Here is an 18,753-nt window from a genome sequence, read left to right on the forward strand (position 1 = left end):
GATCTGGGGGTCCTGGTGCACGAAACTCAAAAGGTTAGTATGCAGGTGCAGCAAGTGATTAAGAAAGCCAATGGAATGTTGGCTTTCACTGCTAGGGGGATAGAATATAAAAATAGGGAGGTATTGCTTCAGTTGTACAAGGTATTGGTGAGACCGCACCTGGAATACTGCGTACAGTTTTGGTGTCCATACTTAAGAAAGGACATACTTGCTCTCGAGTCAGTACAAAGAAGGTTCACTCGGTTAATCCCGGGGATGAGGGGATGGACATATGAGGAGAGGTTGAGTAGATTGGGACTCTACTCATTGGAGTTCAGAAGAATGAGAGGCGATCTTATTGAAACATATAAGATTGTGAAGGGGTTGGATCTGGTGGATGTGGGGAGGATGTTCCCGATGATGGGTGAAACTAGAACTAGGGGGCATAGTCTTAGAATAAGGGGCTGCTCTTTCAAAACTGAGATGAGGAGGAACTACTTCACTCAGAGGGTGGTAGGTCCATGGAATATGCTGCCCCAAAAAGCTGTAGAAGCTACATCATTACATAAATTTAAAACAGAAATAGACAGTTTCCTAGAAGTAAAGGGAATTAGGGGTTACGGGGAGCGGGCAGGAATTTGGACATGAGTCTAGGTTCGGATTGGTCATGGCCCTGTGGGTAGCGGAGCGGGCCCAGGGGCCGTGTAGCCTGATCCTGCTCCTATTTCGTGTGTCTAATTCTGTTAGATTCAGGAGATGGTTCTGTGATAGTGGATTGGCGGTTAGGATCAGATCAGCCATGATCTTATTGAATGGCGGAGCAGGCTCGAGGGGCCGATTGGCCTACTCCTGCTCCTATTTCTTATGTTCTTATGTTCTTATGACCAGATAATCTGTTTTTAGTGATGTTGGTTGAGGGATGAATGTTGACCAGAACACTGGGGTGAACTCCCCTGCTCTGCTTCGAAATAGTGCCATGGAATCTTTTACGTCCACCTGAGAGGGTAGACCTGGCTTTATGCCCTGAGAAAAATTTGCTCTGATCAGACAATACCTTATGAGTCCATTAACTGACGTGATAAATGTGACGACCCATCTGCATTCTGATTTGGGCTTGTGATGCACTCCTGATGTTCTGAGAACTGTGCACATCAGCAGGACATGTTTCAGAACTAAGCTGTCCTCTTTGCTGAAAGAGCTGATTCAGGATTGCCTGTACATCCTGCGGGCGGATGCCTCCGACCGGGAAAAATCTACGAACTTACCTGCTGGCTCCGTAGGTCCCGACACTTCCGATCCTGGGCCTCTCCGGGTCCTTGTGCACAGAGGCCCAGGTATCCCAGGGGGCATAGGCGGTTCGCAAGCGCCCCTGGGATCACGTGGGCCACAGGGAAGCAATCAAAGAAGGGAATCCCCCTTCACACTTTTGACAGGTCTCTACGCACAGATCTGTCAAAAGTATGAATGGGGATCACTTTAAAAAAAACAGTAAAACATTAAATAATTTTTTTTTAAATCACATATTTAAAATTACATTAAATTAAATATTTTAAACAAAAGTTTAAGTATATGAAAAAAATAATTTAAAAGTTTTTTATTAGGCTAAAAATAAACTTACCTTTTTAAAAGTATTTTAAAGTTTTAACTGAGTGAAATTTTTAATTTTTAAAAACTTTTTAAAACTCTTATGCTGTTAAAAGCAGGCCTTACGCCTGCTTTTACCAGGCGTAAGATTTTTAAAGGTTTTCAGCGGGCGGAGGTTGTGCAGGAAGCGGAACTCCCTGCCCGCGGAGGCCCTTCTCCTGGGCAGGCGGAGGATCTGTCGGGAAGATTCTTGACAGATCGGAAGTGCCGGTTTTAGCGCATGTGCTTCGCACGCCTGAAACCGCCACTTGCGAGGCCCCTATGGGTGTGTACACACCCGTGGGGGCCGGAGAATCCGGGCCATTGTGTTACCATTTTGCGATTAAGAATATGAGATCTTCGGCACAGCAATTAAACGTTTAACAGATCATCGCGACATCAGATGACCTCAAAGGTTGGCTGATAACTCTTACTGCGACTCCTTTAAGATACTCTTTAAAACCTACCTCTTTGACCAAGCATTTGGTCATCTGTCCTAATATCTCCTTATGTGGCTCGGTGTCAAATTTTATCTGGTAATCGCTCCCGCGAAGCGCCTTGGGACGTTTTACTGCATTAGAGGCGCTATGTAAATGCAAGTTGTTGTTATGTTGAAAGCGCCACCTATGTTGCAACAGGGAACCAGCCATAATGCGTAGAGATAATTGTGTTAGGGGTAAACCTTTTTTTGGCTTGATTCCTACAGGAGGCGATGGTGGAGCACCTAGGTCAGTTTTGCCTGTTGTAGTCCTTCAGGAAGCATCACAAGTCCTTTCTTAGCGTGGCCCTGGGATTATTCGTGCCCTTTTTTTTTTCTGTTAAAAAGGGTTGAGTTCTCTTTTGAAGACCACAGCAATGGATCCCAAATCCTGACCGCAGTCCGCAATTTGCGTTACAAAGGTGGAAACACAAGAACAGGGGCTGGACTGAAACACATAGCAGACAACTTCTTTGGCTCTGTCAGGCTGAGGCGCAGTGTGCCCAAGGTAAGTGAGAGAAAATTCATCATTCATCATGTGTCCCTCTTTAAATATTTCATGCATGTTTTAATCAGGAAGGCTGTTAGAGCCATTAAAAAAGGCTACTGTGAAAATCCACTAGAATGATAGAAACATAGGAGATAGGAGCAGGAGTAGGCCATTCGGCCCCTCGAGTCTGTTCCGCCATTTAATGAGATCATGGCTGATCATCCAAATTCAGTACCCTGTCCCTGCTTTCTCCCCATATCCTTTGATCCCTTTACTCTTAAGAAATATATCTAACTCCTTCTTGAATATATTTAATAAGTTGGCCTCAACTGCCTTCTGTGGTAGAGAATTCCACAGGTTCTCCACTCTCTGGGTGAAGAAATTCCTCCTCATCTCAGTCCTAAATGGCTTACCCCTGATCCTTAGACTTTTACTCCTGGTTCTGGACTCCCCCGCTATCGGGAACATCCTTCCTGCATCTAGTCTGTCTAGTCCTGTTAGAATTTTATAAGTTTCAATGAGATCCCCCCTCATTCTTCTAAACTCTAACGAATATAAGCCTAATCGATCCAATCTCTCTTCACACATCATTCCTGCCATCCCAGGTATCAGTCTGGTGAATCTTCGCTGCACTCACTCCATGGCAAGAACATCCTTCATCAGTTAAGGTGACCAAAACTGCACACAATACAACGATAGCAGGAGTAAGAGGTTGTAATTAGGAAGAAATGCTTGGAACAGTTGGGCTTTTTTCTCTGGAACAGAGAGGGTGAAGGCAAGATTCTGCAGAGCCTCTTGCCATTCTGATAGGTTTTCAGAGGATTTGACCAAGCTTTTGGTCATCTGTCCTAATATCTCCTTATATGGCTCGGTGTCAAATTTTAACTGATAACTCTCCCGTGAAGCGCCTTGGAACGTTTTACTGCATTAGAGGTTAATATTTGACACCGAGCCATATAAGGAGATATTAGGACAGGTGACCAAAAGCTTGGTCAAAGAGGTAGGTTTTAAAGAGAATCTTAATAATGAAAGATGTGCCACTGGAGGCCATCCGGCACAGGCACGATGGGCCGAATGGCCTCCTTCTGTGCTGTACCATTCTATGATCCTATGGTTGACAAATTGGTAAAAAGGGGCACAGACTGAGATTAACCATAGAAAATCAAAGGGGGAAACTAGAAGAGATTTTTTTCTCTCGCACATATAGGTTATTAGACCATGGATTGCTTTATCATAGTAACTATTGAGGCAGAGACTGTAACATCATTTAAAAGGTAATTGGATAATTATTTGAGAAGAAGAAACGAATACAAGAAAGGAGAGGGGAATGGGATTAGCGCGTATAGCTCCGGTTCAGGAGCCAGGACAGGCTCAATGGGCTGAATATACTGTAACTTATAGAATCGTAGAGTCATAACAGCACCGAAGAAGGCCATTCGGCCCATCGAGTCTGTGCCGGCTCTCTGCAGAGCAATCCAGTCAGTCCCATTCCCCCGCTCTATCCCCGTAACCCTGCAAGTTTATTTCCCTCAAGTGCCTATCCAGTCTCCCCTTGAAAACATTGAGTGTCTCCGCTTCCACCACTTCCGTCGGCAGCGAGTTCCAGGTCCTCACCACTCGCTGCGTAAAAAAGGTTTTACTCACATCCCCCCCTGTATCTCTTGCCCAAAACCTTAAATCTGTGTCGCCTGGTCTTCTATGTTCTTATCCAAAGGAGGGATGACTGGGTCATGGAGCAGGGAATGTTTTGGCCTTTGGACCTAATGACACCAAGCAATTTACACCATGACACAGGTTGGACAACGAAGGGATCCCTAGCATTTGGCTTTTTGATTGAGAAACCTTGACGAGTGGCAAAAGCCCATGCTACAGCACTACACAGCGATTGGAAAGAGCTGGAGAGAAGATGAGACAACTTGAGAAATGGTCACGAGGGGAAGCTAAAAGTTGGTTGTCCAAACCAGTAGATAGTAGTAAGAAGGGAAGACCGAGAGCGTGAAGGGATGCCACAGTTTTAAAGAATTGGGAAAAAGTCTATTATCATCGGAAACAGGAGGTCCTGAGAAACAATGAGTTAGAGAAGGAGCTGGTGTGATGAGTCTTGGTTTCAAAATAGTGAGGATGAAAAAGCGGCGAATGCCTGTAGGAGGAGATCTTTGGTGCTTAGAAGGAACAAAAATTCAGAGGAGCACTGGTCGTAGTATAATATAGCTTCCAATAAGAACTTAAGAAATGGGAGCAGGAGTAGGCCATTTGGCCCCTCGAGCCTGCTCCGCCATTCAATAAGATCATGGCTGATCGGATCTTGGCCTCAACTCCACTTCCCTGCCCGCTCCCCATAACCTTTGACTCCCCTGTTTTCAAAAATCTGTCAATCTCTGCCTTGAATATATTCAATGACTCCGCCTCCACAGCTCTCTGGGGAAGAGAATTCCAAAGATTCACGACCCTCTGAGAGAAGAAATTCCTCCTCATCTCCGTTTTAAATGGGCGACCCCTTATCCTGAATCTAGATTCCCCCACGAGGGGAAACATCCTCCCTGCATCTACCTTGTCAAGGCCCTTCAGAATCTTTTATGTTTCAATAAGATCCCCTCTCATTCTTCTAAACTCCAATGAGTATCGGCCCAACCTGATCAACCTTTCCTCATAAGACAACCCCTTCAACTCAGGAATCAACCGAGTGAACCTTCTCTGAACTGCCTCCAATGCAAGTATATTCTTCCTTTAAATAAGGAGACCAAAACTGTACGCAGTACTCCAGGTGTGGTCTCACCAACAGTTGTAGCAAGACTTCCCTGCTTTTATACTCCATCCCCCTTGCAATAAAGGCCAATATTCCATTTGCCTTCCTAATTACTTGCTGTACCTGTATGTTAACTTTTTGTGTTTCATGTACGAGGACCCCCAGATCCCTCTGTACCGCAGCATTCTGTAGTCTCTCTCCATTTAAATAATATTTTGCTTTTTTATTCTTCCTACCAAAGTGGATAACCTCACATTTTCCCACATTATATTCCATCTGCCAAATTTTTGCCCACTCACTTAACCTCTCTATATCCCTTTGCAGATTCTTTGTGTCCTCTTCACAACTTGCCAATAAATCCAATGGGGAATTCAGGAGAAACTTCTTTACCCAGAGAGTGGTGAGAATGTGGAACTCGCTACCACAGGGAGTGGTTGAGGCGAATCGCATAAATGCATTTAAGGGGAAGCTGGATAAGCAGATAAGGGAGAGAAAGGAATAGAAGGTTGTGTTGCTAGGGTGAGATGAAGTAGGGTGGGAGGAGGCATAAACACTGGCATAGACCAGTTGGGCCGAATGGCCTGTTCCATAGAATTACATAGAATTTACAGCACAGAACTGGTAATATTGAGAAAATAAAGAAATGTTGCAGTGGAGAGAGGGAGGTTGGTGGCTGAGGTGAGAGCGGGATTACCTCATTAGACAACAAGCCCTGAATGTACCTCAACTCCAGGGAAGGAAAAGTAACTGTTTATTGGTGCACCACGGCGACCACTACCTTCGCTTTGCCTCCTTTCACACTAGGGTCGGAGAAGACATTCAGGGTAGTGGTGAATTGGCAGCAGTTTGGTGTGTGGATTCTTAGCCATTGAGAACTGTTTGGAACTTCTTCTTCCTTAGACTATTCAAAATAACCAGTCGGGTGCCCCATTTCCTGAGGAGACATCCGCATCCAGCAGATATGGGGGCAGATTTTCCTCTTGCTGTTCCTGGGTGGAAAGGATTAGCTGGATGCCTTAACGGGCACTTGAGAGGTTGCAGAGGAGATTTACCAGAATGGTTCCGGGGATGGGGGATCTTAGCTACAAGGACAGGTTGGAGAAGCTGGATTTGTTTTCATTACAGCAAAGGAGGTTGAGGGGTGATTTGATAGAGGTGTACAAGATTATGACGGGTTTGGATAGACTAGATCGGGGAAAGGCTGTGCCCACTAGTTGATGGTACAAAAACTAGGGGACACAGATTTAAGGTTTTGGGCAAGAGATACAGGGGGGACGTGAGGGAAAACATTATTACGCAGCGAGTGGTGAGGACCTGGAACTCGCTGCCGACAGAAGTGGTGGAAGCGGAGACACTCAATGTTTTCAAGGGGAGACTGGATCGGCACTTGAGGGAAATAAACTTGCAGGGCTACGGGGATAGAGCGGGGGAATGGGACTGACTGGATTGCTCTACAGAGAGCCGGCGCGGACTCGATGGGCCGAATGGCCTCCATCTGTGCCGTTATGACTCTATGACTCTATGCACATAGAGAAAAATTGGATGGGAGAATAACATGCCTCTAATGGTTGGCAAGCCAGTTGAGTTGTGTTAGGGGTCCACGTACACAGATGACTAAAATATCGCAGTCAGGTACAAAAAATAATCAAAGTCGAATGGAATGTTAACTTTTATAATTAGAGGGCTAGAATATAGACATAGACATAGAAGATGGAGTAGGCCCTTCGAGCCTGCTCCGCCATTCAACGAGATCATGGCTGATCATCCAAACCCTAGCACCCGGTCCCTACACCGACAGCCATCCCACCCAAGCCCTATCCCCGTAACCCCACATATTTAATCCCCCCTAACACTAAAGGCCAATTTTTATCATGGCCAATCAACCTAACCCGCACATCTTTGGACTGTGGGAGGAAACCGGAGCACCCAGAGAAAACCCACGCAAACACGGGGAGAATGTGCAAACTCCACACAGACAGTCGCCCGAGGCCGGATTTGAACCCGGGTCCCTGGCGCTGTGAGGCAACAGTGCTAACCACTATGCCACCGTGCTGGAATATAAAGGGGAGGAAGCTTTGCTACAGCGATACAAAGCCCTGGTTAGATCACACCTGGAGTACTGTGTACAGTTCTGGGCACCACACCTTCGAAAAGATATATTGGCCTTGGAAGGAGATTAGCGCAGATTCACCAGAATGTTCCCATGATTCCAAGGGACGATTATGAGGAGAGATTACATAAGCTAGGCTTGTATTCCCTGGAATCTAGAAGGTTAAGGGGTGATTGGATTGAGGTTTTTAGGATTTTGAAGGGAATTGATAGGGTAGATAGGGAGAGAAACTTTTTCTGCTGGTGGGGGGAGTCGAGGACAAGGGGACATCACCTTAAAATGTTGGAACTCTCTTAAAGTGTGGCACCCTCTCCCACAAACAGCAGTAGACGCTCGCTCAATTCATAATTTCAAATCTGAGATCGATAGATTTTTGCTAGCCAAGGGTATTAAGGGACATGGAGCCAAGGTGGGCGGATGGAGTTAGGAGACAGATCAGCCATGACCTCATTGAAAGGGGCTGAATGACCTACTCCTGTTCCTATGTTATACACGTGCCATCCTCCTTGTCCGATTTTCCTCTACGTGCTGTGCTTAGGAGATCCTTTATACCCAGGCACATTAAGAAGAAAATTTGCCCCATTGTCTTGGGGCACACACCCTCAGCCAGAGGACATACCAGTTGTACGGCAACCCTCACTGGAACGCTCAGAGTTGGGCCCCAGCAGAAAAGGCGATCTTTGTAGTTCAATTTTAAAATGATGAAAGGTTTTGATAGAGTAGACACAGAGAGAGTGTTTCCACTTGTGGGGAAGAGCAAAACTTGAGGCCATCAATATAAGATAGTCACCAAGAAATCCAATAGGGAATTCAGAAGAAACATCTTTACCCAGAGAGTGGTGAGAATGTGGAACTTGCTACCACAGGGAGTGGTTGAGGCGAATAGTATAGATATATTTAAGGGGAGGCTGGACAAGCATATAAGGGAGAAGGGAATAGAGGGTTACGCTGATAGAGTTAGATGAGGAAAGACGGGAGGAGGCTCGAGTGGAGCATAAACGCCGGCATGGACTTGTTTGGTCGAATGGCCTGTTTCTGTGCTGTATATTCTACATAATCCTATGTAAATTTGTTAGCTGGTTATGGTCTCACATGAAGGTATGTGTTTTCCTTTCTGTGCACTATATTTGCCCCGGTGACAGGTTGGCGTTTGAAACGTGGGAGCATTTTTTGAGAAGATAGTAAATGCAATTGGAGCAAAAATTGAACCACGCCTTTAACACAAATGGTCTCTTCCGGTCTAAAATTTTTTGTGTTTAGATCGCCATCTTGATAACTGATGGAAAATCACAGGATAACATTGATCGACCAGCCTTAAAGTTACGGAGCCAAGGTGTTAAACTGTTTGCAGTTGGTACGTTCTACACTCACTTGGAAGATATTTGCCTGAGAGAAACAAGGAATAATTTCTGATGCTGAACGCTTGTTACCTGTGACACTAAACATGTCAATGTTCACTTCTCCCCCCCCACCCCCCCCACCCCTGCCCCCAGGGATCAAGAATGCAGATAAAAAGGAACTTGATGATATTACCTCAACACCCACAGCTGAATATTCGTTCTTTGTGAATGACTTTAAAATCCTACGGACTCTCTCGTCGCTGATTTCACAGAGGGTTTGCTCCACTACTGGTGGAGTCCTGGATGCACCTGGTGGTAAGAAAGAAGGCCCATCATGGAGGCTGCCTTACTGGTTGGTGTTCGATGTGTTTAAGCAGGCCTGTGACGTGGGCTACTTACCAGGGCATTGGGAACATACAGACACCATACGATTCTTGTTGGAATCGCTGGCCATTTGAATGTAGAAGGGTTCTCTGCTGTAGGTCCAAAGTACTGGTTGAGCTTTCAGTAGCCCAGTCTCTTCCCCTCACCAGAACCCCACATTAGTAATGCCGATCAGTGAATGGTCCTCAGGTTGGAATCATGTTTTTAAAGTTGAACCAGTGCGTCGGGATACAACAGAGCGAGAGATTTTCTGCTTCTATTTAAACCAGGTGTAGTCGCAGGGATCTCATGTGCCGTGATACTTTCATATCCAGGTGAGTCCACACCTGGAGTACTGTGCACAGTTTTGGTCTCCTTATCTGAGAAAGGACATACATGCCTTAGAGGCAGTGCAACAAAGGTTCACTAGATTGACCCCTGGGATGAGAGGGTTGTCCTATGAGGAGAGATTGTGTAGAATGGGCCGATACTCTCTGGAGTTTAGAAGAAGGAGAGGTGATCTCATTGAAACGTATAAGATTCTGAGAGGGGTTGACAGGGTAGATGCTGAGAGGTTGTTTCCCCTGGCTGGAGAGTCTAGAACTAGGGGGCATAGTCTCAGGATAAGGGGCCGAGCTTTTAAGACTGAGATGAGGAGGAATTTCTTCACTCAGAGGGTTGTGAATCTTTGGAATTCTCTGCCCCAAAGGGCTGTGGATGCTGAATCGTTGAGTGTATTCAAGGCTGAGATAGATAGATTTTTGGACTCTAGGGGAATCATGGGATATGGAGATCGGGCAAAAAAGTGGAGTTGAGGTCGAAGATCAGCCATAATCTTACTGAATGGCGGAGCAGGCTCGAGGGGCCGTGTGGCCTACTCCTGCTCCTATTTGTTATGTTCTTTGTAAATTGAAATGGTACATACCATTTGTAAAGTAGCCAATCTCAACCCAGTGTTCTGGAAGGACCAGTGGAAGTCACCGTGTGAGCCCTCACCCTCGCTCTCCTAATGCTCTGTGTCAACTGAGTTACTGTTGTAGAAAAGGGAGTTGTTTGACAGGTTCTGGTAACCATTGTTTATGTCATGTTGTTGATGTGAGGAAAGGTGTTTGGTTTCTGCCTCTACATTCCCCCTTCTCCTTGGGTCCCCTGCATCATGTGTTGCTACCCAGGCAAGAGAGGCAGGCTGGTGACCTCGGAGGCTTGGCTCAATGCAGCTCTGTGACCATGGCAACGTGTTGCTTGCCCCGGCCCCTCGCACGGAGGGCTCCCACCCCGCAATAAAATCTATTTACTGTTGTAGGTTCTGCACACACGCTACCTGCTGCAATAAAGTGTCACATCTTTTCATTTTCCGACACATAGATACATAGAAACATAGAAGATAGGAGCAGGAGTCGGCCATTCGGCCCCTCGAGCCTGCTCCGCCATTCAATGAGATCATGGCTGATCATCCAAATTCAGTACCCTGTCCCTGCCTTCTCCCCATATCCCTTGATCCCTTTAGCCTTAAGAAATATATCTAACTCCTTCTTGAATATATTTAATGAATTGGCCTCAACTGCGTTCTGTGGTAGAGAATTCCACAGGTTCACCACTCTCTGGGTGAAGAAATTCCTCATCTCAATCCTAAATGGATTACCCCTTATCCTTAGACTGTGACCCCTGGTTCTGGACTCCCCCGCCATCGGGAACATCCTTCCTGCATTTAGTCTGTCTAGTCCTGTTAGAATTTTAGAAGTTTCAATGACACCAATCCCCCTCCCCTTTTAAGGGGGTGCTGTAGGCACTCTGCCACATTTAGCCCCTCTGTCTAGTTTTTCACCTCCAAGTCAGCTCGCTGACCTCATTCCAACAAGGGCCAAAAATCAGTCAGATCTCACTCTGAGCCTTCAGCGTGCCCTGCCCCACCCACCACCTGAATAATGCCCACTCGATTAATGGTCAAAACGGAAATGACCCCCATGTCCTCTTAAAGGTGCCTCCCAATGAGGTGTTAGGCCCTTTATTTGCATATGCAAATGATCCTAACGCTTGTTCCTGGTATGGGCATTGCACGGCGGTTGATTTTTTAATTACTTTCCCAGTATGGCGAACGGTGCACTTCTGGCCGGAAATGCGTGAGCGTTTCCTGCCCGCCATATTGGGCGCTTAGCAGCCCGGAAATAAAATGATTTGTGTTTTTTTTTTCCTCTCGCGCTTTCAGGTACACAAGTGCCCGGTGGCCCCTCGAGTCTGACCTTCAGCGACGAAGGCTTTGAAACTATGCGAATTCATTGGACTGCGGCAGTCGGGCCTGTGACTGGGTACAAAGTTCAGTACACTCCCCTCAACGCACTGGGCCTTCCGATCTCAGCCGAACTCCGCGAGGTGAGTGTCGTACCTTGAAGGGGGGGGGGGGACAACTCCCAACCTGAGACAGGGTGATTCATGCTGGCTAGTTGATTTACAACAGCCCAGAGCCCAGATGAAGCTGGACCTAAAAGTGTCTTTAGTGGACGCTTGATAGTTGGAGAATTGTGCTCCGTTCTGGGCGGCCCCATTATAAGGAGGAGATTGGAGCCATAGAAAGGGTACAGTGAAGATTCACAGGAATAATAGGTTATAAAAAAAGACTTGCATTTCTATAGCGCCTTTTACAACCTCATTGACATGAATCAGTCATTCATGAAAGAAAGACTTATGAAATAATACTGAGCGGCCTGCAGGTGGCGCTGTCCAGGGAGAGTATAAATACTCGGGCACGGGCTCAGCTTGCGCAGGACATTCTTAACAGGAACTAGTGAAGGACACAACTAGACCTCCATGTTGTAAAACAGTTGATTAAAGCTTTGTTTAACGCTTAGACCAAGTGCCTAGTAATTTTCTTACATCACTCATGATGTCCCAAAGCGCTTTCCAGCCAATGGTGCACTTTTTGAAGTGTAGTCACTGTTGTAATGTAGGAAATGCGGCAGCCAATTTGCGCACAGCAAGCTCCCACAAACTGCAATGCCTCTACTTTCCCCCTTTCTTCTTAGGTCCCCTGCATCACGCGATGTTGGTTGAGGGATAAATAATTGACCAGGACACCGGGGAAAACTCCCCAGCTCTTCTTCGAAATAGTGCCATGCCATCGATTTAACGTCTGATCCGAAAGACCGCACTGGAGTGGAGTGTCAGCCTAGATTTTTGTGCTTAAGGTTCTGGAGTGGGACTATGAACCCACAAACCTTCTGATTCGGAGTTGAAAGTGCAACTACTGAGCCAAGCTAACTATGGTTATGAAGAAAGGCTCAAGTAATTTTTGGTTTTGCTCACTGGAACAAAGAATGTTAAAGGGGGAACACTTAACAGAGGACTTCACCATTATGAGAGGATCAAGTTGATGAAGCGCATTGACTGAGTATTAGCACTCAAAGAATGAAAGCGCAAAGAAATCTTTTCACACGGAGGGGTATTGAGCATTTTGTTCATAGGATGTGTGCATCACTGGCAAGGCCAGCATTTATTGCCCATCCCTAATTGCCCTTGAGAAGGTGGTGGTGAGCTGTCTTCTTGAATACAACTGAGTTGCTTGCCAGGCCATTTCAGAGGGCAATTAAGAGACAACCACATTGCTGTGGGTCTGGAGTCACATATAGGCCAGACCAGGAAAAGGCAGCAGATTTCCTAAAGGACATTAGTGAATCAGATGGGTTTTTACAACAATTCAGTAGTAAGATGGTCATCATTACTGATACTAGCTTTTTATTCAATTAACCAAATTTAAATTCCCCCAGCTGCCGTGGTGGGATTTGAACTCATATCTCCAGCTCATTACTACAAGGCTTTAACTGGATCAGTAGTCCAGTAACATTACCACTATGCTACCATTCACAGAAGGACATGGGCTGCTCTACCATAAGTAACTACTGAGGCAGAGATAATGGAGGCCTTTATCAACTGGCGGTCATTTAATTCTTGCCTGCAGGCCGACCCAACACTTAATTGGCACGCATTGCGCCCGTTTTACGCCCGAAAAACGGTTGTAATTTCTACATCAAAGTCTCAGTAGGTCATTGAGTAGCCCTGCTGTGTGGCCCAGGCTGATTGAGGTCAGGTTTCCCTCATCGGCAAGTGGCGATCTACACGAACCGCTACATTGGTGACCCAACGACGTGAGTACGGGAGCTCATCAATCCCAACACTACAATTGATGACCCCGTATCCGTGAACGATTTTCACGGTAGCAACGCGTAACCTGAACCTCGTCTTCCCACAAGACGACCGACGCACAACCGACGAACAACCACGGAACAACAACCGCCTAACACAGATTCCTCCAAAGGCGACCCCGTCTTTGCGAACGTATTCACAAGGTAAGCGCAGCCTGGAGTAGATCCCGTTTGACACGGACAAAACTCAACCGGACCCTGTTTTTTTGTGAACAATTTTCACAAAAGAAGCACGCCATGGAAGCACCAGCCGTTTTGCTGTCGCTACCGCAATCCAGGGAGCCACAGTCTCCCTCGTGCTTTATAAAGGTAGAAGCCCCGTTCGACGAGAACATCGATGCGGCGCCGACCACGCACTTGCTTACGGTCCCCGTACTCGTCTTTCCTACCGCCACACGGATTGTCCGCCTCTACGTCCAAAGCAACAGCAAGTATTCATCGCTCCAAGCGCGGGGTACAGCATGTTCGGGCCCACAAAATCGGAGCGCGCCCTGCGGGGATACCACGAGGACTCACCCCCGCGAAACACGAGGACCCACTCCTCGCGCACGAGGACCCATCCCTTGCAAACCATGAGGACCCATTCCTCGTGAAAAACGACGACTCCTTCTCCGCCGAGGATGCACCAGCCCTTCAGCCTGCTGGCTATGTTACCTACTACAAGATTCGGCGTGAACAAAAGGCGTGCCGCCCTCCCGGCTGTTTTCTCCTAAATCTACAACTGTTACAAGTGTTGCCGCCCTCCAGGCAGAGTTAACCCCTCCTGAAAGCAACAACAACCTGGACCGTTGCCGCCCTTTCTCCAGTTTTCCCTTTAACAAATGCAAACCTCTACTGACGCTGCACACAGAGGATGGGTCCAACGGGCATCCTGCGGTCGCGATCAGCCACGTGAAAGTTGCTGGCCTCACCGATCACTGCAGCAACTCTTCACCCTCTGTTGTGTTAACGTTGTAGCACTATGGCACGCACCGTTCCGCGCGTTCCAGCCTCCTGAAGGTTTCGCTCACCTGTCGGCGAGTTCACTCACCTCGCCTGTCAAGTCCTTCTGGATCGCCCGTCGGCATTCCTGCAGATTTCATCAGAACAAGGACTTGTTCCAACATCAACAGAGTCATCGCCCGCGTCCGCCCGACCTGCCCGTCACTCTGACAAGTCCTGCTGTTTCGCACGTCTCCGCGGTCCTTCGCCTGACGGATACACTTTATTCGCCATGACGCGCGTACGGATCCCCTCACGAGCAGCATCTTCGGAACTCGCTCGCCAAGCCGAGACAGCACGACCGCCGTGACCACCAGCGTCAGGCCATCTCATCCTTGGACTTTCAAATCAAATCAAATCAACTTTTATTGTCATTGTTAGTGCACAAGTGCAGTACAACGAAATGTAGGCTTGCGGCTCCCGAGAGTGTACATTTGGATTAAGACATTTAAACATTCAACATACATTTGGCTTGTGGTATATTAACATAAATATAACCATAATAAAGTGCATTGGCAGATGTGCAGGCTTTAGAGTTTATTTGTGGAGTTCAGTAGGATGACAGCCCTGGGAAAGAAGCTGTTCCTAAATCTGGTTGTACGGGTGCGAATGCATCTGTAACGTCTCCCAGATGGCAGGAGGGCGAACAGACTGTGGCTGGGGTGGGTAGGGTCTTTGATGATGGACCGTGACCTCCGTAGACAGCGTTTCCGGTATATGTGCTCTATGGTCGGTAGCCGGGTGCCGGTAATGCGTTGGGCAGTTTTGACTACCCGCTGCAGGACTTTCCGGTCATAGTAGCTACAGCTGCCGTACCATACTGTGATACAGTTTGTCAGGATGCTCTCTATAGTGCAGCGGTAAAAGTTAGAGAGGATCAGGGGTGACAGGTTACATCCCTTCAGCCTCCTTAGGAAATATAGGCGCTGCTGGGCCTTCTTCACCAGAGAGGAGGTATTGAGGGACCAGGAGAGGTCTTCCATGATGTGGACTCCGAGGAACTTAAAGCTGGCCACCCTTTCCACCACAGCCCCATTGATGTGGATGGGAGTGTGACTTCCGCCTTTGGACTTCCTGAAGTCCACAATGATTTCTTTGGTTTTCTTGATGTTAAGGGCCAGGTTGTTATCGGCGCACCACTTTCGTTAAAGCGAATTCTGGGGGGGGCCTATGTGGCGGTACCACCGGTTGTCCCTTACATTGAGATACATAATTCCCTTTAACTTGCCTTTAAATGTATCTGTTACTGCACTCCGGCTTCATTCCTGTACTCTGCGTCATGACGTCAGAGCTCGGAACCCTCTGGCAGTAGAGCTCGGAACCTGCTAGCAGTTGGGTTCGGAACCTGCTGGCAGTTGAGCTCGGAAACTTCTAGTTCGTCCTCGTGGCGTCCCCGCTGGGGAAAGACCTACACCACGGTGCTCCTACAGTCAGCCATTTTACCTGCTACCTTACCTGTTGTATTTAACATGTTCCTGTAAATAAACAACGTATTTATAGTTCGTCGAAGTCGAACTCAATTATTTAGTGGCGATGCACACGAATCGCTACATACCTGAAGGCACGTTCCTAGTCTCTGTATTAATGTGGAGGAGAGTGGAAGCACTGGGGGGGGGGGGGGAGAGGAGGGGAGGGAAGGGATAGGTTGGGTTGGTGCTGTCCTGTTGCCTCGGGCAGCTGTCACTATTTGTACTGAACCCTTTGCAGCGTTTTAAGCGTCAGCTGTGGCTCAGTGGGTAACACTCTCACTCTCTGAGTCAGAAGGATTGTGGGTTCATAGCCTCACTCCAGAGAGTTGAGCACAAAAATCTAGGTTGACAACTCCAGTGCAGTATTGAGGGAATGCTGCATTGTCGGAGGTGCCGCCTTTCAGATGAGACGTTAAACCAAGGCCCCCGTCTGCTTTCTCTCAGGTGGACATAAAAGATCCCATGGCACTATTTCGAAGAAGATAGGGGCATAAATTTAAAGTAATGGGGAGTTGAGGAGAACTTTTTTCACCCAGAAGGTGGTGGGGATCTGGAACTCACTGCCTGAAAGGGTGGTAGAGGCAGAAACCCTCATCACATTTAAAAAGTACTTGGATATGCACTTGAAGTGCCGTAACCTACAGGGCTACGGACCAAGAGCTGGAAAATGGGATTAGGCTGGATAGCTCTTTTTCGGCCGGCACGGACACAATGGGCCGAATGGCCTCCTGCGCTGTAAATTTCTATGATTCTAAGAGCAGGGGAGTTCTCCCCAGTGTCCTGGGCCAATATTTATTCCCTCAACCAACATCACTGAAAAGATTATCTGGTCATTTATCTTATTGCTGTTTGTGGGATCTTGCTGTGCCCAAATTGGCTGCCGAGTTTCCTACATTACAGCAGTGACTACACTCCAAAAAGAACTTCATTGGCTGCAAAGCGCTTTGGGACGCCCGGTGGTCGTGAAAGGCGCGATAGAAGGACAAGTCTTTTTTCGTGTTCTGCTGTTTTATCAAAGTCTTTAACAGGAGTCTCTCGCAAACACATTGACCAAAGTGGTACAAATAGCTCCCGGCCGAATTTCAGCCCCATTTTTCCTGGGTGTCCTTGTGCACCAGTCGCTGAAGGTAAGCATGCAGGTGCAGCAGGCGGTTAAGAAGGCAAATGGTATGCTGGCCTTCATAGCGAGAGGATTTGAGTACAGGAGCAAGGATGTCTTGCTGCAGTTGTACAGGGCCTTGGTGAGACCAGACCTTGAGTATTGTGTGCAGTTTTGGTCACCTTATCTGAGGAAGGATGTTCTTGCCATGGAGGGAGTGCAGCGAAGATTCACCAGACTGATACCTGGGATGGCAGGAATGACGTATGAAGAGAGATTGGGTCGATTAGGCTTATATTCGCTAGAGTTTAGAAGAATGAGAGGGGATCTCATTGAAACTTATAAAATTCTAACAGGACTAGACAGACTAGATGCAGGAAGGCTGTTCCCGATGGCGGGGGAGTCCAGAACCAGGGGTCACAGTCTAAGGATAAAGGGTAAGCCATTTAGGACTGAGATGAGGAGGAATTTCTTCATCCAGAGAGTGGTGAACCTGTGGAATTCTCTACCACAGAAGACAGTTGAGGCCAATTCATTAAATATATTCAAGATGGAGTTAGATATATTTCTTAAGGCTAAAGGGATCAAGGGATTTGGGGTGAAGGCAGGGACAGGGTACTGAGTTTGGATGATCCGCCATGATCGCATTGAATGGTGGAGCAGGCTCGAGGGGCCGAATGGCCTACTCCTGCTCCTATTTTCTATGTTTCTATGTTAACTTGGTGGACATACCTGGGAACCCTGACCAGTAGTGGGTTGCATGGCGGGAGTGTTGCACTGAGTTTGGACTTGCTTTTTACTGACTCGTGTATTGATGCCTTTTTTTTTGACCAGATTACTGTTCGGGCAGGTGAGAACGCGGCTTATTTACAAGGGCTGAAGCCAGCAACTGGATATCTGGTCACGGTGATCGCTCAGTACGCAAACAGCATTGGGGAATCCACTGCGGGAAAGGGGAGGACAAGTGAGTATGGTGAATTGATTTAATTTGAATTCTTCTTGTTCATAGCTGCTCAGCTTTCTCACCCCCCCACCTCCCACCGACCCCCTCCCCCCTTAAAGTGGCGTGCCTGAAATTACTGGAACCAACCCAATGTACGTGGATCGTGTCCCACCATTCTTTGGGGCAGTTTTATTCTCCTCCAGTGAGCTGTGGCCACAAGAGGCAACTTCCTCTCTGGGGCTAAAAGGGTTCAATTATGAGGGCAATATTCCCTGGAGTATAGAAGGTTAAGGGATGATCTAATCGAGGTGTTTCTGATGATTAAAGGATTTGATAGGTTAGATAGAGAGAAACTATTTCCTCTGGTGGGGGAAGAGTCCAGAATAATGGGTCACAACCTTTAAGTTGGAGCTCGGCAGTTCAAGGGTGATGTCAAGAAGCCCTTTTTCACACAAAGCGTTGTGGAAATCTGGAACTCTACCCAACTCCCAACCCCCTGCAAAAAAAAAAGCTATCGAGTCTGGGGGTCAATTGAAAATTTCAAAACTGAGACTGATAGATTTTTGTTAGGCAAGGATATTAAGGGTTACAGAACCAAGGCTGGTAGATGGGAGTTAAGATACAGATCAGCCATGATCTAATTGAATGGCGGAACAGGCTCGCGGGGCTGAGTGGCCTCCTCTTGTTCCTATGTTCCCGTGGTTGAGGGTTCAAGAGTTCTTCAATCATGAAAACAAATCAAAGAAAGAAAAAGACTTGCATTTCTACAGCCCTTTCACGACCTCAGGACGTCCCAAAGCACTTTATACGGCCAATGAAGTACTTTTGAAGCGTAGTCACTGTTGTGATGTGGAAACGTGACAGCCAATTTGCGCACATCAAGATCCCACAAGTAGCAGTGAGATAAATGACCAGATAATCTTTTCAGTGATGTTG

The 18,753-nt window shown here is 47.2% G+C and overlaps 1 protein-coding gene across 1 annotated transcript in view; it reads left to right on the forward strand.

The window, feature by feature from the left end:
• Positions 1–18,753, forward strand: part of col7a1 (collagen, type VII, alpha 1) — a 418,430-nt gene that overhangs the window by 85,070 nt on the left and 314,607 nt on the right. Inside the window, exons 4-8 of the mRNA XM_086000010.1 lie at positions 2,429–2,588; positions 8,687–8,780; positions 8,920–9,081; positions 11,336–11,499; positions 17,709–17,838. Of these exons, the coding sequence (XP_085856136.1) occupies positions 2,429–2,588; positions 8,687–8,780; positions 8,920–9,081; positions 11,336–11,499; positions 17,709–17,838 (710 nt within the window). The remainder of the gene's footprint in view (positions 1–2,428; positions 2,589–8,686; positions 8,781–8,919; positions 9,082–11,335; positions 11,500–17,708; positions 17,839–18,753) is intronic.

This window comes from Somniosus microcephalus, chromosome 11, assembly GCF_052327205.1.
Source record: "Somniosus microcephalus isolate GS21.2 chromosome 11, FLI_Smic_1.0, whole genome shotgun sequence".
Taxonomy (NCBI): Eukaryota; Metazoa; Chordata; class Chondrichthyes; order Squaliformes; family Somniosidae; genus Somniosus; species Somniosus microcephalus.